General features: G+C 60.1%; 1 protein-coding gene across 13 annotated transcripts in view; it reads left to right on the plus strand.

The window, feature by feature from the left end:
* SARDH (sarcosine dehydrogenase) overlaps positions 1-24,417 on the plus strand; it is a 60,459-nt gene that overhangs the window by 2,373 nt on the left and 33,669 nt on the right. For all 13 annotated transcript variants that reach the window (XR_015136077.1, XR_015136078.1, XR_015136079.1 and 10 more), the window contains 9 exons: positions 1,013-1,191; positions 2,544-2,723; positions 3,410-3,533; positions 3,683-3,783; positions 12,942-13,046; positions 14,259-14,388; positions 18,314-18,400; positions 18,697-18,787; positions 22,558-22,699. Coding sequence is in view for 10 of the 13 variants with exons in the window: in XM_086324198.1 (XP_086180324.1) it covers positions 1,013-1,191; positions 2,544-2,723; positions 3,410-3,533; positions 3,683-3,783; positions 12,942-13,046; positions 14,259-14,388; positions 18,314-18,400; positions 18,697-18,787; positions 22,558-22,699 (1,139 nt within the window). In the remaining 3 variants the exon portion in view is untranslated. The remainder of the gene's footprint in view (positions 1-1,012; positions 1,192-2,543; positions 2,724-3,409; positions 3,534-3,682; positions 3,784-12,941; positions 13,047-14,258; positions 14,389-18,313; positions 18,401-18,696; positions 18,788-22,557; positions 22,700-24,417) is intronic.

The following is a 24,417-nucleotide window of genomic DNA, read 5'->3' on the forward strand; positions in this document are numbered from 1 at the left end:
GGGGTGCAGGTGGGGGCGGGAGGGCCTGGACCCACTGAGGTGCTAGCCCTGGGCTGACCAGTAGGAGGCCTGCTGGAGGCAGCTGAGGCAGAGGGAAGTCCATGGAGGACAGAGGCGGGCTCGTCCTGAAGGTGGCCCTGCGTGTCCCTGAGTCTCGGCAGAGCTGCGGTGGGAAGGAGGGAGCGGACGCTGACTGTGGACCCGGCCCGGGGGGCGGGGCAGAGCTGAGACCAGAACCAGGGGCCCAGGCAGCTGTCTGCTCAGAGTACAAGCCCTTTCTCCAGATGGAGCCCCCAGGATGAGGGGCATCCGCGGGGTGCAGAGGATGCACAGGGGAGGGACCGCCAGAGATGAGGCAGAGAGGCGTTCTCAGCGGGCACCACGGTCCTCAGCACCTGACCGGTGTGCATGTCCCCAGGGCAGCCAACCTTCTGCCTTAACCCTGCGTTAAGATTGGCAGTGTCTGTGGGGCAGTCACTCCCGCTTTGGCCGATACAAGCATGATGGCGCCGAATGTGGAGCTGGGGAGAGGTTCAGACGGCACCCGTCACTGCCCGCATGGCCTGTCCCCCCACCATCACTTCTCCCTGGGCCGGCCACTCCCCAGACCCCACTCAGAAGGCGTCCGCTCTGTGGGGGAACTTCAGTCGGTCCCGGGACCCCGTCACCACCTGCCCTGAGATCCTGGCACAGAGCCGTTTGGTGCCCGTTAATTTCACAGTGCAACAGTCCCGCCTGCCTCCCAGGGCCGCTTCACCCTGTGACCGGCTCTGCCCACAGCGGGTGCCCGATAAAGGGAGCCTTTGGTGTTGTCACTCTCTGAGCTGCCCAAGGGCTGTGTCCTGGAACTTAGCATTGCCCCTGTCGTCTCCTGCTCATCGGCCTCTCGGGGCCCTCTCCATGGCCTGCAGGGACGCTTCAGGCCCTCAGCCTGATATTCGGGAGCCCCGGCCTGCCAGAGGAAGGGGGTGCAGTGGGGCTGACGGCGTCCCTGCCCACCCGCTCCCGCCAGGCCTGCTGTGGCAGCTGCGGCCCAGTGACGTGGAGGTGGAGCTTCTGGCCCACACGAGGCAAGTGGTGAGCTGCGAGCTGGAGGAGGAGACGGGGCTGCACACGGGCTGGATCCAGAACGGGGGCCTGTTCATCGCGTCCAGCCAGCAGCGTCTGGATGAGTACAAGAGGCTCATGTCGGTGGGTGCGCCCCCGCAGGCGGGGGTGGGCAGTGTAGTGCAAGGGAGGAGCCCTGGCGCATGCGGGCTCGAGCCTCGGGCTGCCTCGGCTGGGCTGGGCCCCCTGTGACAGGAGGCTTTGCCTCTGAGCCTCGGCATTCTCACCTTTGAAATGGGATCATGTCAAGGAGCACAGTTCTGCTGAGCCTCGGAGACAGAAGAGGCCCAGTGCATGGGGATTGCCACCATGCGCGGTGCTCCCGGGGTCAGGCTGAAGGATGAAACTGCACAACCCAGGAGGCAAGGACCATTTCCCCCAGCTCTGCCGGAGACGCTTAGGGAACACCGTTGTTGGGGAGACGGCAGAGAAAGCCCTAGGCCGTGGAAGGCCCGCTGTTGGGGTGGAGTGTGGAGTGCTGGTTCTTCACCCAGAGCAGCCAGGGCTGGCCCCCACATTCCAGGGCATGGAAGGGACGGGTTGCTCCAGCGATGCATTGGTTATTGAGCACCAACTGTACACTGGCGAGCAAAACCGGCTGTGCGGGTCGCGGGGATGCAGTTTCGCGGGGACGCCACGTTCCTCTAAGTGCCCCGGTGGAAGTAGCGGCAGCTGGCTTCCTCACAGCAGGGCGGGGGATCTCTGGGTGGTCTCGTTCTGCCTCCTCCCACCACCTCTTCCCCACGCTTACTCACTCATCAGCTGGGACGGGGCCCCCAAAGGTGACCCGTCAAATCTTTCAGCTCAAGTTCGGAACGAAGTCTCTGCCACCTCTCAGTCAGGATGCTCCGAGAGGGGATCTGATTGGCTCAGCTCATCTCTAGTTGGGCTGGAGATGGAAATGGCAACCCACTCCAGTATTCTTGCCTAGGAAATCCCATGGACAAAGTCTGAGCCTGGTGGGCAACAGTCCAAGGAGTCAGACACGACTTAGCCACTGAGCACATCTCTGGTTGGGCAGGTCCTGATGGGCGGATGCCTGCGGACACTTGATTGGCTGCCCGTTGACCAATGAGATGCGTCAGGGGTGTGGTCTGTCATTCAGCTGGATCCTGGGACAGAGGACCCTCTGGTCTCTGGGGAGCTGGTCTGACCAGCACTCCTGGTTCAAGCCCCAAATATCAGACCTGTGGGGATTATTTTTTTTACATAGTAAGCCCTTATGTGCCTGGGCCCCAGAGACTGCTTCTGAGCACTGCACGGGTTCCTTATTCTTCCTCGGAGCTGGCCCAAGGGACAGGAGCTTCCCCGGGCGCGGCTCAGGGTTCCTGGCGGTGCTAGGGTCAAAACTGACCCTTGGAGGCCCAGACGGGGAGGCTAGTGGCTGGAAGGATCTGCCCCCAGCCCCAGGCTCACTTTCCTCTGGGTCCCCCTAGTTGGGCAGGGTCTATGGCATCGAGTCCCACGTGCTGAGCCCCGGGGAAACCAAGGCTTTGTATCCGCTGATGAACGTGGAGGACCTCTACGGGACCCTGTACGTGCCGCACGACGGTACCATGGACCCCGCCGGCACCTGCACCAGCCTCGCCCGGGCTGCCACCGCCCGGGGGGCGCAGGTACGACCGTCTCCTGGCCCCGGGCCCCCCCCCCCGCTCCGAGCCTGGCCCTCCTGCCCTGGAACACGAGCTCCCTCTGCACTGAGACCGCGGGCCAGCGGGGACCCGAGCCCCTGACCCGCTCCTGCCCTGGCTGGCCGCTCTGGTCTGTCCATGAAGTCCGCTCTCCCCAGAGGCCCCACCCTGCTGGGATAGCAAACCTGTCCCAAGTCTCCTCTCGTTGTATTTTATCTTCTTTTGACTCAAGTCCACACGTAGTTGTAGGAAAAATTAGAAAAGACAAATAAGCAAGGAAGAAGACATGGAAAAAGTTGAAGAAAGAAGAAAAGAGACTTGCCCAGAGGCCCCCAGTGCTGACACTTGAGTTTTACTGCGAGTATTTTTCACTGAGAAGTAAACAAAGCGGAGCTGAATTTCATGTGACCTTTGAACCACAGCATCTGTCAGTCACTTGGGCCCTTTTTCTCTTTAAAGTCTCTGTTTAGGGGAACAGGCTCTCCAAGTCAAGGAGCGCAGAGTTAGTTCCTGCCCTGCTGTCACCCGCATATCCCCGATGGGGCCACATGAAGCCTCCTTGAGCAAAAGCAGGGGTCCCGGGGCCCGACCGGGCTAGGGGCGGTGAGAGGGTGGGCGGTTAGCCCTCCAAGAGCTGACGTGGCTTGGAAAGCAGCTCCTCTCACTCTCAGATCATCGAGAACTGCCCGGTGACTGGGATCCGTGTACGGACAGACGATTTTGGGGTGCGGCGGGTCGCAGCTGTGGAGACAGAACATGGCTCTATCCGGACCCCCTGTGTGGTCAACTGTGCAGGTGGGAAGGCGTTTCTCCTGCCTCCTGAGTGGCCACCCTGACTGTTCCCAAACCTGGCCTTGCTTAGGGGTGGGGGCACCCAGTGCCCGCCTGGCTGGCAGCCCCCGCCAGACGCCGGCAGGGCTCAGCCACCTGTGCTCTGCCCGCAGGGGTGTGGGCGCGCACCGTGGGCAGGATGGCCGGCGTCAACGTCCCGCTGGTGGCCATGCACCACGCTTACATCGTCACCGAGCGCATTGAGGGGATCCAGGTGAGTAGCTGGCCCCCAGGCCTGCATCAGTCTGCAGGAGACTGCCTCATGGTGGCCCACGGACCTGGCTCTGACCCCATACACGCAGGTCGCCATGCTGAGCGTCAGTGGCCCCATGTGTAAAATGGGCCTCCTCGTGACTGGACACTCTGTGCGGTGTGAGGATGAGGAGGTGGCACAGCTGCAACCCGAGGTCCCACCCCCCCTTTGCCTTCGTGGCACGGCTCCTCACTGATGCCAAGCCTGTCATACTTGGTGTGGCCAGCCTGACGTTGGCCATGTCCTGTGCCCTGGGTGTTCCTGGGAACCCCTGAATGTTCACGGGTCCCCAAATATGCTGTGGGTGCCAGTCTCAGGGGACACTGATCCACGGCCCTGGGACCCTCCCAGGGAGCCCTGGAGACCCCTCTGCCAGGGGAGGCGGGCATGGACCCCTGCCCCCCCTCCCTTTCCATCTCCCCTCTCCTGTCCTGGGAGCTTCCTGTCGCCCTGTCGTCGACCACACCTCTTGCCCTGCACACACCTCTCCCGTCTCCTCACGCCTCCATCTAGTCCCTGCCCTGTCCATCCCTTTGCTTACGTATCCCTCTGTCCCCCGGCCCATCTCTCCCTCCACCCACCTGTCTTTCCTCCACTCACTTCCTCTCTGTCCATCTTGCCTCCCTGCATCTGTTCATCCCTCCTTCCATCCCTCCCTCCCTCTAGCCCTCCGTCCACCCATCCGCTGACGGACCTGTTCACCCACCCGTTCACCTGCCCATCCTTCCTCCCCTGTACCCACCCGTCTGCCACCCACCATTCCTCCATCATCCGTCCATTTATTCACACGAATTACCAACCCACCCTCCCCGCCACCCTCTCTGTCAAACATTGACTGGATAAGCTCTGTGCTCCAGGCCCTGTTCTAGAAACTGGGGCTGTAACAGTGATAAGAACCCAGTTCTTGCCCAGGTGAACTGGCAGTGGGAAGGTACGAGCGAGTAAATAGACTTATTTATTTTAAAACGGGCTGGTAAGCACTGGGGCTTCAGAGACCCACAGCCTGTGGACCAGGGCGGTGCCCTGGCAGAGACCACATCCGAAGGGTCTCCTGAGACATCTAAGGGGAGGCAGAGGGGAGATAAGGGGAGGAGGGAAGGAGGGGAGGGCGCAGGGCACGGCAGCTGGGGAGGAGCAGGCAGTTCGGAGGCAGGCCTGGGCACGCGGGTGTGGGTAAGAGATGGGGCTGACCTTGATTAGGGCCAGGCCCCAGCAGGGAGGGTCCCGGGAGCCTCGCCCCTGCCCTGGACGAGCCTGGCTTCCGTCGGGTCACCAGGCTGGCTGCTGGGTGGGCCCAGTGGTGAAGGGGGTGGGGACTTGGGGCAGGACTGGAGCCCCTGCCCTCTCCCGCCCCCCTCTTCCGACACCAAGTTCCCTTACTCACGGATGGGTTTGAAACGATCCAGCACATTCCTCCTGAGGGCTGCGGTGTGCCACGCACAGTGAGTCACTGGGGAAAGAGGCGGTGTCGGTGGACGAGCCGCCCGCCCTGGTTCCGAGGGAAATATCTCCGGTGGCCGCCAGGGGTCACCTTCTGACTGCTCTGGACTGGAAAAGGAAAGTAAAGTGAAAGCCGCTCAGCCTTGTCCGACTCTGCGACCCAGGCCAGGATACTGGAGGGGGTACCCTTTCCCTTCTCCAGCAGACCTTCCCGACCCAGGAATTGAACCAGGGTCTCCTGCATTGCAGGCGGATTATTTACTAACTGAACCAACAGGGAATCTGTGGACAGGGCGCTGGGCTAGAGCTGGGGATGGGTCTGGGCAGAGGAGGGCCGTATCCTGGGGGGGAGGAGGAGGGTCACAGGGCATCCACGGAGCCCGGGACGGAGCCTCAGCCTCTCCGCGCCCCGATGCACGTGATGCCTGGCTTTGAGGCAGCTTCAGGGAGAAGCAGGGCAGCGTGGACACTCCCTGAATTTTTAAGATCAGTGCCACACTGGGGTTACTCGTGTTACTTGCAAACACTACCATCTCCCAGAGACCTGTGTGCCTCTGGGAACCCCAGGCTCCACCCCAGGGAAGGGCCACCAGCCCCAGAAACTCTTAGACTCTTTGTAGGAGAAAAGAGGAGATTCGGGGCTGGGGGCCAAGTTCCCCATGCTCCCCTCCACATGGGGAGTCTGGGAGGGCAGCCTCTCCTGAGATCACACCTGGGCAGCCTGAATCTGGGAGAGGAACGGGCCCTGACCCTGACCTCCCACATGGTCTGACCCCTTGGTGAGTCAGAGAACAAGCTCGCTTAGGCCAAGGCAGCTCCTGTAACTGGGCTCTGGGGCTCATGCTGGGAGGTCCCTGACACCCGGGTCTGTTTATGGGTGGTCAGGAGACTCCCTGACAGTGGAGAGTCTTGCATTGTGAGGGGCCAACTGCCCAGGTCTGGGCCTCACGGTGTTGGGGGCCTGGATGCCCCAGGCTGCTTGTGAGGGCTCAGGGTTCAGTCCCCTGGACAACATGCCCTTCTTCTTTCTTCCTGGGGGACAGGGGGCTGTGCTGCCCCAAGGACCCCGGTTCTAAGAAACCGTGCCATCCTGGGTCCTAGGCGAGCGCTGTCCTCGGCTCCTCTGTGACCGCATCCAGGGACCTCTCTGGATCTGGTCTCTGCGTCCACCAGACACGGTGGCCCGGATGCCGCGTGATGGTCTGACAACCCTACTGCCTTCCACCTACTGCTCTGCTGCGGCGGAGCCGTGGGAAAAGGCCCAAGCTTGGGGTGTGCATCCGACCCGCTCCATTAGCCAGCCAGGTGAGCCGAGGCGCCGCCAGAGCCTGTGTCCTCTTCTGCAAAATGGGTTTAAAACTGTGTAGGGCCGTGCTGAGGGAGGAACCAAGTGGTGGGCTGAAGGGCTGAGCGCAGTGCCTGGCACATCAAGGTGAGGACCGCCGTGACTGTGACAGAGGACGTGGGATGGTCCAGGCAGCAAGGGCCTCAGAGAACTGGGAAGCCTGGCACCATCAGACGGGCTTCCTGAAGGAAGCAACTGGCGGGATTTGAACGAGGGTGAGGCCAGGAGCAGCGGATGGAAGGGGACGGGCTGGGATCAGGAGGCAGTGACAGCAGTGGCCCTGGGGTCGCACCTATAGGGTGGGCTTCTGGATGCAGGGGGCAGCGAGGGTACCCCGTGGACGCCTTGGGCTGAGCTGAGCCTGGGCTGGGCTCTCTGTGGCAGCCGGGGCCTTGCAAGGCCGGGAGGAGGGACACGGATCCTGCTGGACAAATGCAGAGGCTGTCCTGACCACCAGGTGTCCCCACTGTCCCGCCCTGTGGAGCCCCAGCATTTCGTGTGTTTTGTTTTTCGGGTAGTAGAGATAGCAGAGGTAACGAGATCACCGGTTCTGAAGTGCTCGGTTACCGAGAACTCCCCGTGTGGCTCCTGACTGCAGCTCCTCGGCCCAGACGTCCCTGCTGCCATGCTCAGAGGAGCCAGGCAGCCCGCAGACCGGAGTAGGAGGCAGGGCCCCTGCCGGGTGGTCCCTTTTGGTCGCTGCGTGTCCTCAAATGTGGGGTGGAGGGGTCACACCTGAGGAGTCCATCTCCAGGGTTGGGGGTGCTGAGAGCCGGCTCGGCGCCCGGGACCCGCAGGGGAATGAGCCTCTCCTCACTCCCGCTTGCTTTCTGAAATGATTTTACTTTTTGCTTGTTCACTTATTGGTTAATCAGTAGTCAGTATTTGCAATCTGATGGCAATGAAAACATCGTTAACTCCTGAGCAAGCAGTGTCCAACTTCTTGTGTTTCCTGGAGTTATTATTAATAAGTATGTTTTTCCAGCTGTTCAGTTCCCTATGTAGCTGTCATTAATTCTTCCTATCTATGTGGCTCAAGGGTAAAGAATCTGCCTGCCAATGCAGGAGACGCAGGGGATGCAGGTTCGATCCCTAGGTTCGGAAGATCCCCTGGAGCAGGAAATGGCACCCCACTCCAGTATTCTTGACTGGGAAATCCCAAGGACAGAGAAGCCTGGCGGGCTATAGTCCATGGGGTTACAAAGAGTCGGACCCGACTGAGCGACTGAACTGAACTAAACTGAGCCTATCTGTCTATCATCTATCACCCATCCATCCGTCCATTATTGATCATCCGTCTGTTATTATTATAGTCATCCATATCTACCATCTAGCTGTCATTTATCTAACATCATCTTTGTCCCTACAGCCCCATCCACATTATCAGTCCCCGTTTCCCATGCCACCCTTAGCTTAGGTCGTCACTAATCTGATTTCTCTCTCTATGGATTTTCCTATTTTGGACTTTGAATGAAATGGAATCACATGATTTGCGGCCTTTACGCCTGGCTTCTTTCACTCTGCATGACGTTGTCAGGGCTCATCCTTTTAGGACATGTGTCAGAATTTCGTTTCTTTTTAGGGCTGAATGATACGCTCCTGTAAACCGTGATGTATTTCTCCTTTCATCTGCTGGTGGCTGCTTGGGCTGTTTTCACTTTTTGGCTACTGTAGATTGTGCTGCTGTGAACATTCACATACAAGACTTGTGTGGACATGTGTTTTCCTTTCTCTTGGGTGGATACCTTTGAAGTGGAATTGCTGAGTTACAGAGGAGCGTTGCTAACTCCGTGCGCAGCTTTTTGACTGTTAGACTGTTTTCCAAAGAAGCTGCACTGTTTTACACTCCCAGCCTCAGTGCGTGAGGGTTCTGACTTTTCCACGTTGTCAGCAATATTTGTTACCATCTTTTTCCTTCTAGCCATCATCATGGGTGTAAAGTGGTATCTTGTAGTTTTGAGTTGCATTTCCCTAATGACTAATGATGTTGAGCATCTTTTCATGAGCTTACTGGCCTTATGTATGTTTTTTGGGGAAAACCACTATTAAGACACTTTGCTCATTTTTCATTGGATTGTCTTTTTTAATTAAAAAAAATAAACTTTTTTGGCTGCATGGAATGTGGGATCAATCCTGTCCCCCCTGCACTGGAGGAATGGAGACGTAACCACTTCCACACCAGGGAAGTCCCTGGATTGTCTTTTTATTAAATTGTTTCTAATTTTTACAGTACAAGTTTCACACTTCTTTCTCAAATTCATTTTTTAATTAATTTTTTGGGGGGGAGTATAGTTGCTTTGGGCTTCCCTGTTGGCTCAAACAGTAAAGAATCCGCCTGCAATGCAGGAGAACCAGGTTCTATCCCTGGGTCGGAAAGATCCCCTGGAGAAGGGAATGGCAGCCGTCTCCAGTGTTCTCACTGGCGATTTCCATGGAGAGAGGAGCCTGGGGGGCTGCAGTCCAGGGGTTTCGAAGAGTCAGACTTGACCGAGTGACTGACACACGGTTGCTTTACAAATAGTATGAGTCTCTGCCGTACAGCAAAGCGAATCAGCTACGACATTGTTCAGTCACTAAGTCGTGTCCGACTCTTTGCGATCCCCTGAACTGCAGCACACCAGGCTCCTCTGTCCTCCACTATCTCCCAGAGTTTGCTCAAATTCATGTTCACTGAGTGGGTGATGCCATCTAACTGTCTCATCCTCTGTCGTCCCCTTCTCTTGCCCTCAATCTTTCCCAGCATCAGGGTCTTTTCCAATGAGTTGACTCTTCCCATCAGGTGGCCAAAGTATTGGAACTTCAGCTTCAGCATCAGTCCTTCCAATGAACACCCAGGACTGATCTCCTTTAGGATGGACTGGTTGGATCTCCTTGCAGTCCAAGGGGCTCTCAAGACTCTTCTCCAACACCACAGTTCACAAGCATCAATTCTTTGGCACTCAACCTTCTTTATAGTCCAGCTCTCACATCCATACATGACCACTGGAAAAACCATAGCCTTGACTAGACCGACCTTTGTTGGGAAACTGATGTCTCTGCTTTTTAATATGCTGTCTAGGTTGGTCATAACTTTTCTTCCAAGGAGCAAGCATTTTTTAAATTTCATGGCTGCAGTCACCATCTGCAGTGATTTTGGAGACCAAAAAAATAAATAAATAAATAAAGTCTCTCACTGTTTTCAGTGTTTCCCCATCTATTTGCCATGAGTGATGGGACCAGATGCCATGATCTTCATTTTCTGAATGTTGAGTTTTAAGCCAACTTTTTCACTCTCCTCTTTCACTTTCATCAAGAGGCTCTTTAGTTCTTCTTCACTTTCTGCCATAAGGGTGGTGTCATCTGCATATCTGAGGTTATTGATATTTCTCCCAGCAATCTTGATTCCAGCTTGTGATTCACCTAGTCCAGCGTTTCTCATGATGTCCTCTGCATAGAAGTTAAATAAACAAGGTGACAGTATACAGCCTTGACGTACTCCTTTCCCAATTTGGAACCAGTCTGTTGTTCCGTGTCCAGTTCTAACTGTTGCTTCTTGACCTGCATAGAGATTTCTCAGGAGGCAGGTCAGGTGGTCTGGTATTCCCATCTCTTTCACAATTTTCCACAGTTTCTTGTGATCCACACAGTCAAAGGCTTTGGCATAGGCAATAAAGCAGAAATAGATGTTTTTCTGTAACTCTCTTGCTTTTTTGATGATCTAGTGGATGTTGGCAATTTGGTCTCTGGTTCCTCTGCCTTTTCTAAAACCAGCTTGAACATCAGGAAGTTCACGATTCACGTACTGCTGAAGCCTGGCTTGGAGAATTTTGAGCATTACTTTACTAGCGTGTGAGATGAGTGCAATTGTGCGGTAGTTTGAGAATTGTTTGGCATTGCCTTTCTTTGGGATTGGAATGAAAACTGACCTTTCTCAGTCCTGTGGCCACGGCTGAGTTTTCCAAATTTGCTGGCATATTGAGTGCAGCACTTTCACAGCATCATCTTTCAGGATTTGAAATAGCTCAACTGGAATTCCATCACCTCCACTAGCTTTGTTCATAGTGATGCTTTCTAAGGCCCACTTGACTTCACAGTCCAGGATGTCTGGCTTTAGGTCAGTGCTGTATATTCCTGCCACCTGTTCTTAATATCTTCTGCTTCTGTTAGGCCCATACCATTTCTGTCCTTTATCGGGCCCATCTTTGCATGAAACGTCCCGTTGGTGTCTCTAGTTTTCCTGAGGAGCTCTCTAGTCTTCCCTGTGCTGCAGCTTCCCCTTCCTGTGCACTGACCGCTGAGGAGGCTTCTCTTCTCTCCTTCCTGTTCCGTTTCTTTCATGTCCTTTATCAGGAGGTTCTCTTTGTTCCTGGATATTAACTGTTTTTATGATGAAAGTGTTTTTATCTGTCAAGTACTTTTTCTGCACCTATTGAAATAAATTAGTGTTTTTCACCCTTTATTGATAGTGGTATATGACCTAGATTGATTTTCAGATGTTAAGCCAACTTTGCGTCCCTGAAATAAACCGCACTTGGCCAGGGTAGATAATCTTTTTTATATGTTGCTGGGTTCCGTTTCCTAGTATTTTGTGAAGGCTTGTTGTTGTTTAGTTGCTAAATCGTGTCCGACTCTCTGCAACCCCGTGGACTGCAGCATACCAGACTTCCCTGTCCTCCACTGTATCCCAGAGTTTGCTCAAACTCATGTCCATTGAATCGGTGATGCCATCCAACCGTCTCATCCTCTGGATATTTGCACCTACATTCATAACTGTCACAGTTTTCCCCCCCTCAAACGTCTCAAAAGATCTGTCAAACAGTAATATTTTCTGCATATTCATACAGAGCAGAGAGAGCATGTAAAGTCTCCAAGCTGCACTGCCCTCCCCGAAGGGCTCTTCGCTCTGATCTTCTCCATCAGCCTCTGCTCCGCAGTCACCCCGGGAGCCTCCTCACCCGTCTTCTGTTCGTATGCGCTGCTCTCCGTGCACAGGGCATGGTCTCTGGCCACTTACTGAGAAGGCTACTTGGGGAGATAAACGCTTCTGTGTACATGAACGGTCAAAAAGAATCTTTATTCTTTCTCACACCCAACTGATGAGGAACTCTGCCTTCAAAGTCGTCTTCAGAATTTGCTGGACTTTGCCCTGGGTCTTCCAGCCTCCAGGGCTGCTGTTTCTTTACTTAGGACCCACCTGTTCCCTTGTGTCCCAGCGATCCATTCCAGCACAGCCTCTGTGCAAGCCTGGTCCGGTCATTCGTGGGCCCTTCAGGACTGAGACTCACAACTTTCAATCTGAGAAGTCATCTTGGCTTTTTGCTTTGACTTTCCTATGACTCCATTCTCCGTGTTTTCTCTTCCTGGAGCCCCTGTGAGGTAAATGTCAGCCCTTCAGGACTGACTTTCTAATTTTCTTACTTTTCCCCGTTCCTGATTCCCGTGCCTCATGTGTTTTAGCCTGACCTGGAAGATGTTCTTGGCCTCATCCAGTCCTTCTGTCAAACGCTCTTCTCTTTGATGAGGGACCTTGGCGTCGGTGTCTCCAAAAGAATCTCCAGTCTGTTGTCGAGGGGGGAACGGCAGCCCACTCCTCACCTCCCTGGAGCCTGGGGTCTCTGGGACCCTTTTCACCAGAGACACGTCCGCGGGCCTGTGGGGCGGGGCTCGGGCCTGGAGGGCGAGGCGTCTGGACGGAGGGCACCCGGGTCCAACGGCTTTGAGGATACCCTAGTCCAACCTTCTGTTCACATACATACACACTCTCTCTCACACTCACACACACGTGCACACTCACACACATGCACACATGCACACACAAATGTGCACATGTCCACATGCACACACTTAGACACGCTCACACACACATGCATACTCACACACAGGCACACACATGCACACATGTGCACACACGCACACACTTACACACATGTGCTTGGCCACCGCCTGCAGGCTGGGCCTGTGCAGACTAGAGGGAGTATGGAGGCTGGCAGACTCTCCCCTGACCCCCCAGCCCCAGCTGAGGCACAGCCCCAACCCACTCTGCCCCCCCAGCCCCAGCTGAGGCATACCCCCCACCCACTCTGTCCCCCTGGGCTGGTGGAGCTCTCCTGTCTTCTGCTCTCTGTGGTTTTACCTTTGAGCTGCCCCCTCCTCCCCACATCTCTGCTGCCGTCTTACGGGTGTGAGCGGGGGGCTCTGTCCACTGTGTAAGCGAGGCCCCAGGTCCACCGTGTCCTCAGGGTCCTACAATGAGGAGGAGGCACCGTGGGCCCTGCAGGGTCTGTGAGCCCTGGTGGAGGTGCTGGCCCACTGCCCTGCCCCGCTGACCCCGAGGCCTCTGTGCTCTGCCCTCTAGAACATGCCCAACGTCCGCGACCATGATGCCTCTGTCTACCTCCGGCTGCAGGGGGACGCCTTGTCTGTGGGCGGCTACGAGACCAACCCCATCTTCTGGGAGGACGTGAGACACCAGGGCTCGAGGGGGGGTGTGGGGCTGCGTCTCAGAGCGGAGACGCCCTCTTCCGGAGACCCCCGTCCTGGAGCTCTCCCCCCACCTGAGAAGTGGCAGGTCCCCCATCCCATGAAGTCGAACCCACATTTCTCCAGCCCTTAAGAACCTGGCACGCGGGCATATACAGACCCGGGGCAGGCGGAGGGCTGGCTTCAAAGCAGCAGTAGTCAGAGGCTGCAAGCTATGCAGTGGGGACTCTAGTAGATGATGAAGGCATGTAAGCCCTCCACCCATCAGCAAAGCATCCCTCACCCTCCCCTGCCCGCCGTGGCTCTAGCTGTGTCTCCCTCCGGCCTGGGCTGCTCTCCTGGCAGCTTCTGCAGGAAGCTTCATGCAGGCCCAGCTTCATGCAGGCCCAGCGCCCCCCTCAGCACCCTCAGCCACTTCAACCACATATGGGCCACCCCGGCTCTCGTATTCATGTGTTTAGTCTTCAAATTGAACAATAAAATGACTCCTTTCGGCCAGATACTGTTTTACTTTGGGGAGAAAGAGGGAGACCAAGATAAAAGTCTCTGTGCCCAGAGGCCTGTATTCTGGTGGGGAGACACACAATAAATAAACAAAGAAGTCACGTAATTTGGGATGGTGATCTGAACCCTGAGTGAAGTTAACAGGCTGAGGGTAAGCCTAGTGAGACTGGAGTGGAAGGATGTCCTTCAGACTGCGGTCAGGCACGGCTGGATGAGGGTCTGACATCTGAGTGGACCCTGCAGAGGGAGGGTGGGCAGCAGCTCGCCCATGGAGGTGAGGGCCCTGCGGTCAGACCAAGCTTGGTGTCCTCGAAGAACCGAAGGAAGGTCAGCGTGGCTGTGGGTCCATGGTGGATGTGGGCAGGGCCTGCTTATGTAGGGTTTTAGGAGACACAGAGTCACAGGGGGTCTTGGGGGGCTCGAGAGCAAGAAAGGGCCTGATCTGACTTGGGCGAATGGGTTGAAGGAGGGCAGCAAGCAGGAGGCCATTGCAACAGTCCAGGGCAGAGCAGGTGGGCCTGGGTCCACGCAGGAAGGGGAGCAGACAGGCCCTCTGGGGGGTGGAGGGGGGAGACAAACAGGGGACCGTCTAGACCATCACCACCCGATGGAGACGCTGGCCAGGGCCTGCCCGGCTCCGCACTCCAGGGGCCGGCCGGCACAGGGCAGCTTCCCGCCATGTCCCCAGGTGTCAGATGAGTTTGCCTTCGGCCTCTTCGACCTGGACTGGGATGTGTTCACCCAGCATATTGAAGGTGCCATCAACCGGGTCCCCGTGCTGGAGAAAACTGGGATTAAGTCCACAGTCTGTGGCCCTGGTGAGTGGGGAGGCCCGGAGCTGGGGGCGGGTGGGAGTTGGCCGCCCCCAGAGTGTGGCCGGCCGGCCCTCCGTCCTGGGCGGGCAGCACTGTGCGTCTTCCTCCCTGCAGGTGACAGACATAAGCCTGCCCCCGGGCCCCAGCCAGACCTCTGCCCGCCCTACCCTCCTGGGGGCCACCTGGGCTCAGTCCCTGCTTGAATCTGGTGCCTTCAGCTGTGAGATGGGGCTAGCCCCTCCCAGCGCCCAGTGAGGCTGAGCCAGGGAGCAAGGGCCAAGCTCGCTCCTGATGCTGTTCGCTCAGGGCTGCGGGCCCCCCGGGTCGGCCTCACCCCTCTGCCTTCTGGCCACACTCCCTCACAGCGTGGAAAGGCCCCACCTGGGGCCTCCCCTCCGGTCCCCAGAAGAGCTGGACCGCAGGAGGCTGGAGCAAAACGGCATGAACCAAAAGGCTCAGCTTCTGAGTGCCCGTCTCGGGTGTGCAGGGTGCAGGCCCCGACCCTGCCTGCCAGCCGGCCGGGTCAGACCCCAGGCCAGGGCAGACTGGGGCCCTCGATGCTGGCATGTTCAGCCAAGACCACTCACTTGCTGTGGGAGGGCCAGCTGGCCAGGCTACACCGCAGACGTTCAAAGTGTTGTGACGGGGGTCACTCAGAACGCAGCGGGGAGAGGGGACGGTTCCGTGACTGGGCCTGGGGCAGGGTCATCCTAGGGTGCCCCAGGGAATTCAGGGGCCCCAGGGAGTTCAGGGACCCCAGGGTGGGGGAAGACCCATGCACGCCGAGCGAGCCGTCTGAGCTGAGTCTCAAAGGCTGCATGCAGATGGAGAAGATTCCAGAGTAAGATCTGAGCCCGGGGCCCCAGAGGCGGGCCATGGTGTGAAGGGGCTCCACGGTGTCCACTCAGCTCCTTCTGAGAGCTGAGTGCCTGGAGCCCAGCAGGATGGTGGGGAGCTCCTGTGTTGGAGGCTGGGCGGAGCCTCTGCAGTAGGAACCCAAGGCGGTGGGCTCTGGGCAGGGTAGAAGGCGTGTTCCAGGGTGAGGGCGTGGAGGCGGGGGTGGGGGATGAGGCGGCCAGCCTGGGGTCTTGGCAGAGAGAGGGTGGCCTCTGGGCAGAAGAGGAGCCCAAGGCAGCCCTGAGGCCCAGACGTCTCAGCTGCAGGGCTGTGTGTGGCACAAGCCAGGGCTCACAGGGGCCTCTAAGATATCACTGGCGCCTCGTCTCGGCCAGAGGCAGGCTCTCAAAGCTGGTGGGTACAAGATGGGCCACCTAGAGGGCACCATGTGGGGCGTTGGGGCCAGGGTTCCGGGTAGGGGAGCGGGCCTGCAGGCGCAGACGTGCCGCCCCCATCCTGGCTCCAGCAGAATCACAGGGGTGTCCCCCTCCTTCCTGCACAGAGGGGCCCCTTTAATCCTCAACAAAGGCAAGAAGCAGGGAGCGTGTGCCTACCTAGCGGTGGAGAGAGGGTCAAAAAGACAGTTGCCCAGAGAGGAAGCTCTGGGTCTGAAACTCTGCGTTCCTTGACCCTTGGTGTCCTCGTCTATGAAATGGGTGGCAGGCCGAGTGAGGAGGGGAAGCCACACATGAGCTGCAGGTCAGCAGGCAAAGTTGTCCCTGCAGGCCGAGCAAGGAGTGAGGGGCAGGCCAGGCCAGGGGAGGGAGGGGTCCCTACACCCAGCCTGCGGCCTGCCGGGGCGCCCGGCCCTCCTGGGCCCCGAGCACATGGGGTCCAGACAGCCGCCAGCCCTGGCTGCTTCAATCTGTTCGGCTCATGAAGGAGCAAAGGTGAGCAGGCAGCTTTCCCAGAAGAGGTAGCTGGGGTCCCCCTGGCCAGCCCGGGAGGTTCGGGGCGCAGGGTGTGGGGCTCAGGCCGAAGACTCACTGCCCCAGGGCTTCCCGGGCCTGGTGGGGCTGGCAGGGAGAAAGCCAAGGCGAAAGCAAAGTTGCTCAGTTGCATCCGACTCTTTGTGACCCCATGGACTGTGGCCCATGAGGTTCCTCCATCCATGGAATTTTCCAGGCAAGAGTATTGCCAGGCCCGACACAATCCCAGGGAACATCCTGGCTCTAACAGGATTGCGGGTCAGCGACCCGAGAAGCCCCACTGGGAGAATGTGTCTGTCAGGACCCCTGGAGGCTGGTTTCCCAGCGTGAGGAAGGTTCTCTGGGGACACGGGCCTTTTTGCTGGCCGGTCAACGGCCCTCGGCCTCCGGGACAGAACAGGGAAGTCCCAGGACCCTTGACTTCAGGAAGCGGGGGGCCCTCAGACCTCTTATTCCAAGGTCGGGACGTCAGAGACAAGTTTGGGGGCCCCTGTCCCAGGCATCCGGCATCTTCTTGAATCATTTTTTAAACATCCAGGTGACCCTTGACCCCCAAACTTCCCTCCTGCTAACTTTCTGTGAAGACTGTTCAGAACATTCTGGAAACATTTCCAGCACTCCCAGAATGCTCACCAGGTCATCCCCAAATACAACCATCTCGGGAGCCGCTCCGGCCTCACCCGAAGCCCTCCTGGCCTCCCCCGCTTGCCCCTCGCAGCCCGACCTGCACACAGGCCCCCTCATAGGACCTGGGCCCCCACTGACACCCCCACTGGAGGCCCGCCAGGGTCACTGTGGCCTCCAAGGCCCTCACCAGGGGCCCTGCCCTTCTGTCCGCCCTGCCTCCTCCACCCTGCCCTGCGGCTGTTTGGAAGCCTTCTCAGGTCCCTGAGGCTGGCGGCCTCCTCCAGCTCAGATGCTGAGGGTCGGATACCAGGCTCGGCCGGTCACCAGCAGGGAGGAGGGCAGCGCTTGTGACCAGCACACACAGAGCTTAGGACCCCGCGGGGAGCCTGGGGCCCTGACCGGCCGGGCGGCGTCCGCCTCTGTGACCCGGGGTTCTGGTGGCGCCGGCACGGTGGTTAGGAGCGGCCTGCCCTCCGGTCACTCCAGACCCCTTATCACATAGCACTTTTTCCCCCCAGACACCCTCCTTTTTGCTTACTCATGCTTTGGCTCTCTGTCCCACTCACTCTCCCGGCAGCTCCCCGAGGGGTGGGGCCTGTCAGTGGCCTCCCAGGGCTGAGTTCTGGGCACAGACGGGTGGGCTGCAAATATTTGTGACCGAGTAACTCACAGCCCTGTGAAGTCCGCGGTCATCGGGACCATGATCCCTGTGTTACAGACGAGGGTCCAAGGCTCTTCTGAGCCAAGGTCACACAGCCAGGAATCAGTAAAGCAGGGTTCAAACCCAGGACTGTGGCTGCCAAGTGGGGCTCTTTATAATCATACCAGAGTGGGTAGCAGCAAGGATACTGCAGTGGGCAGTCTTTCCCTCCTCCAGGGGATCTTCCCAACCCAAGGATTGAACCTGGGCCTCCCGCGTTGCAGGTGGATTCTTCACCATCTCAGCCACCAGGGACGCCCTTTTTAATCATGCTCGAGCGTTCCTCTCCATCAGTCCTAGCCTCCGTCCCCAGCACGCTGGCGGCAGACAGAAGCCAGAGGCTTGGTCCCCTCTCCCAGAGAACTTACAACCCTTCATTCACTGAGCGAGCATGTATCAAGCACCAACTGTTTGCTGGACCCTGTGCCTTGAGATACGGCAGCGAGCAAAGCCCGGCCCTTGCATTGCCCGGGGTTCGATGGGCAGGAATGCCCTGCTGTGATACAGCGGGAAGCTGGCGCAGGGACGGGAAGCTGTGCCGGGGACTCGGGGAGAGGTCCCCCGCCAGCAGCAAGTCACGAGACACACCTGGGCCCCACGAGGCAGAGCCCAGTTCAGATCATCAGTGAGGAAGACCTCAGCGGAACGTGGCAGGAGCGAGCAGGGAGGAAGCGGCCTCGGATGCCCACTCCCGCCTCAGTTATTGTCTTCTTGGGAGATTGCACCCAGGAGCATGTGGCCGGGAGGGACCCTCAGGCTCTCCCCTCCCTTTCAGAGTCATTCACCCCGGACCACAAGCCCCTGATGGGGGAGGCGCCCGAGCTCCGCGGGTTCTTCCTGGGCTGTGGCTTCAACAGCGCAGGTGAGTACGGGCAGCGCAGCTTCCCCGACTCCTGCCGTCTCGGAAGTGAGGGGCCCAGCTGGGCTCTCCTCCAGTTCTCAGAGCCGCCCCTTCCTGGGATGGGGGTGGGCCTAGGAGCGCTGTGGCTGGGACAGGGGTGGAGATGGGACAGGCCTGCCAGGAGGAGGCATGTGGCACCCCAGGGGTGAGACCCAGGGCATAGGGGCTGACGCTGCCCACAGAGGTGGGAGGGGCACGGAGGTGGGGTGCAGGGCCTGGGGGCAGATTGCAGACCCACAGCTCTCTGCTCCTGCCAGGAATGATGCTGGGCGGTGGCTGCGGGCAGCAGCTGGCTTATTGGATTGTCCACGGGCGCCCAGAGAAGGACATGCACAGCTATGACATCAGGCGAGTGCCCATGGGGGCTGGTGGGTGGGCGGTGGCTGCCCTAGAATGGGGCGGCGGAGGTGATGGTTTGTCACTAAGTCGTGTCCAACTCTTGTGACCCCGTGGACTGTAGCCCTCCAGGTTCCTCTGTCCATGGGATTCTCCAGGGAAGAATATTGGAGCGGGTTGCCATTTCCTTCTCCAGGGGATCTTCCCGACCCAGGGATCGAACCTGGGTCTCCTGCATTGCAGGCAGATTCTTTACCGACTGAGCTACAAGGGAAGCTGCTGGGATGGGGTGGGGTGGGGTGAACATCCCGGGCTCTTTAGAAAGGAGCCTTCCCTGAAATCCAGAGGGCGTCTTGGAAGAGGTGGCAGTAAGCAAAGAAGGAAGAGGCCAGCTGGGGGAGGGGGCAGTGCTGCAGGGTGCCTGGGTTTGGCAAATCCACCGCCCTCTACAGTTTCCAGGACCTCTCGTCCCTGTGTCCTGCCCGACCTGTCCGACGGCTCTGGGGTCAGCAGTGGGATCCCATCGTCCCACTTTGCAGATGGGGAGACTGAGGCCGGGGGAGCAGGCTGCCCGGGGATGGGGCTGAGCCAGGGTGGTCACTGCTGGGATGTGAGCACGTCTGGGAGGCAGGCAGCCCCGAGTGAGACGTTGGCCGCACACTTCACTCACGGGGAGACTGGAATAAATCGGACCCCGTGCAAGCCCATCCCTCTGTAACGGGGATGTGAGGCGCTTGCTGGGAGCAGTGAGCGTGTCTGAGTAGGCGGAATGCTCAGCATCGGGTCTGCGCGTGAAACACTAAAGAAAGCTGAGCTGAGGCCAGTGTGCGTGCGGGGCTGCTATCGGAGCCGGGAGGCGTCCGGCTTGCCCACCGCCCTCTGTGAGCTGGAGCAGTGAGGCCCCGAGGCAGGGTCGGTGGGGCCAGGCTTCCGCTCCTCGGGTGGCAGTTCTGTGGCCTGAGCACTGCAGAGGGCAGAGGAGACAGCGGCTTGGAGAGGCCTCTGTGGGGGCCCAGCCCGTGGCGCTGTGATGGCTCTGGGCAGATGGGCTCCCTGGAGAGACCCCGGCTGCCCGGCAGGGCTGGAGGTGGTGGGGGTGGTGGAGACCACTCTGGTTCAGCTCAGCGCACCCTGGCTCCTCTTCTAACCTCGCCCCGTCCTGGCCTGATGGGGACTTTGTGTCCACAGGGGTGTGTCCGCCACCCACACAGACAGGCGGGCATACCCTGAGATCCCCTCCCCGTGGCGCCTGGCACAGCGCGGTCTGCTGCCTCGGAGACAGTCTGGGGCTGTGCCCACGTGCTCTCCCAAGAGAGGAATGTTCCAGAGATGATAAAGCTGCCCGGAGCCTCAGGGATGGGCCAGTCCCAGCCCCTCCGGCTACAAACAGCAGAGCAGAGGAGCCCTCACGGGAGGCGGCTCGCCTGAAGTCACCCGGCCCTGGAGCCACAGCCGCCCAGCTCCAGGCCTGCAGGCTGTCTGCCATCTCCCCTCCCTCAGGGGTGAGGCCTCCGCCCTGGGAACCGATGGACCAGGGTGCAGCCTGGGCCTCACCAACGGCCTCCCACCTCCAGGGCTGGTGGACGCCCCCCTCAGGGGCTCTGGGCCTCTCTCCCTCCCTGCCTCCTCTCACAAGCAAGACATCAGTGGGAGCGTCTTGGGGGCCCCTTCGTGGGTGCTCACAGAGCCGCCGCCCCTGCCCCGGCCAGCTGGGACCTCGGGTCACAGGTCGGAGAGCAGAGGGTCCCCGGAGGGAGACCCCCAGAGCTGTGATCTCGGGGCTGGGGGCTGGTCCGCCCACTCTTCCGGCCCGGACAGCGTGCCCCAGGAGAGGACCAGCTGAAGACGTCCGACCCGAGCAGTCCCTGACGTGGGACTTGGTGCCCACCCAGCACCACGCCCCGTCCCCACACACATACTGGGCGGCCGCCACCCCCAGGCCAGCCTCCGGCACGGCACCCGGGGCCTCTCAGCACTAATGAGCGGGGGTGGAGACGGGCCGCGGGGGCGGCGAGGCGGGGGTAGAGGGTTCTGTGCGGGGAGCGGGGGGCCGCGCTCGTCCCTGTGCTCACACATGCAGGGGGTTGGAGGGCAAGCTCGGGCACGGAGGTGACTGGGGGTCACCTGTGGGGGAGGCTCCCAGGGTAGGCCCTCCCTGTTAGCTGTGTGGCCAGTTCCCCTCTCTGACCTGGGTCTCTCCATCTGTGAAATGGGGACGAGGGTCCCCTCTCCCAGTGGAGGCGTCTGAGGTTCACGGTGGGGATGTGCCCCCCACCCCCGGGGCCTGGCCTAGGCGGGGCCCAGAGCGCAGGCCGCTGGTTTGAGGAGAGTCGCTGGGGTCCTGGCAGCCAGGAAAGGAGGAGTCGCTCCTTACTACATCGGGAGGGCGGCTGGACGCTGGTGCCCGGCTGCAGGCCCCTCTGCCCGCCTGCATGCAGGTGGGAAATGGCAGCCTGGGCTATGCGGGCCCCGGGGAGGGCCCCTCTTCCTGCTGACCCCTGCTGGTGCTCTGGCTCAGCAGAGTGCCTGCTCCTGACACCCACAGGCGTGCACAGGTGTGAGCAGAAGGCCGGCGGGGGCTGGTCCAGATGGGCAGGATCTGTCCGTCTGGGGATCACCCAGCCCTGCCCCAGGCCCGTCCCCCTCCTCGGTCCCGGCCGCGCCTGGGCACCCCCCAGACCCCCGTCCATGAACCGCCTTCATGCTGAAGCTCCTGGCTCAGTACAGGCCGGTCTCCTGTCCCGTGCAAGGAGCCAAACCAGGGCCCCACGCGTGAGGCCGCTCTGAGGACCAGCCCTGGGTTCTCGCAGCCGGCACCCAGCCCCGCCCTGGAAGGGAGCCCCTTACGCGGTAGCAGCCGCTGTGAATGGAGTCGGCGTCAGAACCCTCACGAGTGTGGTCCCGCTGCCCCGCCCAGATTGGGCACCGTGCAGACGAGAACCACGTGAGAACTGAGAGTTGGCAGGCACGATGAGGCCCGGGCGGGGTCCCTGAGGACAGCAGCCGGTGGGGACGCAGCCGGGGGGGCAGTGGTCCTGGAGGACAAGCGAGATGCCCACAGATGGGGGAAAGGCGGGGGCTGGGGGTGTTGAGCTGGGCACCTGAGGGGTGGGCTGTGCCCGGGGAGGGCAGCGGGGCCCAGCGGGGCAGGCAGCCCAGCGGCTGTGCTCGGTTTGGCTCGGGCGGCCCTGCAGTCCAAGGAGGCCAGGCAGAAGGGCCGTCGGGTGGCCCGGCCATCGCGCCCGTGAGCAGGCTGGGGAGGCGCCTCTGAGCTCGGTGGGAACGGCGAAGGGCCCGTAGGTGGAGCTGGACACCCCTGAGGGTGACGTGATCCCCCCAGTGGCCCGGGGGGATCCTGTGGGGATCCTGGCCACAGAGTCCCCGGGTGCAGGGTCTGCAGACACAGCTAGGGTCCCCAGACAAGCCTCCATTCCTCTGGGGGGTTTCTCATCTTCACCCCTTGTTTCTGCCGAGGGGGCCCCATGGAGAAAGAGGCTGTCACACCTGCTGACCCCAGACTCTGAAGACCCCAATGTTAACCTCCACTGGAAGGTCCAGGCTTCTGGGTGGCTCCCCAGTAGGACGAGGGGCGTGGCTTACCCCCAGCACGACCCCAGCCTGAGGCCCTGCGCCCACAGTCCCTGTGCCTGACGGCTGTGGGGGCTGCAGAGGAGGCAGCTGAGCTCCCCAAGGCTTGGGGGTGCCCGAGGCCCCTTTGGGGAGGACTCTGGGAGAGGACGAGGGTCCCCCAGGCGGTGACGCACCCCTCTCTGTCACCACAGGCGCTTCCAGCGCTCGCTCACGGACCACGGCCGCTGGATCCGGGAGCGCAGCCACGAGGCCTACGCCAAGAACTACTCCGTCGTCTTCCCCCACGACGAGCCGCTGGCTGGACGCAACATGCGGACGGGCCCCCTGCACGAGGTACCCCAGCCCCACGGGCCCGCTCTGCTCCGGCTGCGGCGCTCTCGGGGAGTCCCGGCTGCAGGGCACGTGAGGTGACGAGGCGGCTGGCTCGTTCCCGGCATTTGCGGGTAAAACGCGCTTGGAGCAGCACAGGCGGCAGGGTAGCCGCGGGGGCAGATGTGTGCAGTCACCGGTCAGGAGGCCGAGCCAGGCAGCAGCCTGCCTGGGCCGTCGTTCCTCCTGACAAACTTCTACTTATATGATGAAACCCATCGTCAGGTGCCCTCTCCTGGGACCTGCCCCTCAGCACTCTTCAGGTCCCCAGCAACCCAGGCTCTGTCCCCCTGCTCCTATCGTCCCCATTCCATCTCCATTCCCGCTTCCTTGCCCTCGTCTGGGGCTGCATGCTTAGCTTACCTGTCTGCAAGGACCCAGCCAGCGGGGCCCGGGCCTGTCTCTGGGTACAGAGCCTGACTCTGGATAGATGCTCAGGGACTGCCCATCCCCTGGACGGGTGGAGCGGGAGGCAGGCGGCAGGCTCAGTGAGCAGGTGGTGTTTATAGAAGACAGGGCCTCCTTCCTCTGAGACCAGTCCCTGGACCCCAGAGGCAGCTGGCGTCCACGCACGCTCCCTGCTACCCCACCAGGACAGAGTCAGCAGAGGTTCCTGGGCTGTCCCGCTCTCCGGCCTGGCCTGGAGGGCCCGGGGGCAATCTTGGGACCCCTGTGGGTTCAGGTTCCCCCCGCCTGACCCCAGGCTTTCATCACCCGCACTGTCTACGTAGCTCAGCTGCTTCCCAAGGAACACAGGGTTGCTCCCCAAGCCTGGGGTGGAAGGAGCCGGGCGCAGACAAGCTGTCCAGGCGCGTACAGCTGTGCCTGGAGGGGACTTGGTGGGCGCACAGCCATGCCCCCGGGGAGGCATCTACATTCACGCAGGCCTCCACTTCCTCCTTAGCCGCCCCCTCGTGACACCTCCCGGCCGCTGACGGCTGATGTGTGTGTCGTCGGGGAGGCGACTTGTCTCAGGCGGAGGCGCCCCCTTCTTACTGGAGGGCAGCAGGCTTTGTGTCCTTGTTCCCAGCCCCTCGGACGCCCAGGGAGACATCAGGGTGTCACCAGCGGGCATGTGGCCGCGTGCGTCCTCCCCCTTGAGGCTGGTGGCCCACAGGGAGGGGGAGACACAGGCCGTCTGGGCCTCGGGTGCCCGTTGGTCCTGGCTGGCACTTGTAAGTCCTGCCAGACTCAGCTCCCAAGGCCCACTCCTCCTGGGCTCCAGACATGGCTGGGCCCCGGCCCCAGGACCTTCTAAACCCAAGAGTGGAGATTCTTTTCTTCCCCCCCAACCGCATTTATTTTCAAAGCGGTCTGCCACTGAAATAACTTACTGCGTCTGCTGTAATGTTTTATTGTGGCAACGTGCGTGTCATATACAACTTGCCATTTGAACCTGAAGTGCTCAGTTCAGGGGGCTTCAGGGCCTCCATGCTGCTGTGCGACCATACCTCCAGCTAGTTCCAGAACGTTCCCGTCACCGCAAGAGGAAGCCTCGTACCCGTTAAGCAATAACTCCCCATCCCCCGCCTTCCAGCCTCGAAAAAGTGAAAGTGAGTGAAAGTGTTAGTCGCTCTGTCGTATCCGACTCCCTGCGACCCCGTGGACTGGAGCCCGCCAGGCTCCTCCACCTATGGGGTTCTCCAGGCAAGAATCCTCCTCCAGGGGATCTTCCCGACCCA

This window comes from Bos grunniens, chromosome 11 (genome assembly GCF_055505025.1).
Source record: "Bos grunniens cultivar Pamir isolate PY7600 chromosome 11, Bosgru_T2T1.0, whole genome shotgun sequence".
NCBI lineage: Eukaryota > Metazoa > Chordata > Mammalia > Artiodactyla > Bovidae > Bos > Bos grunniens.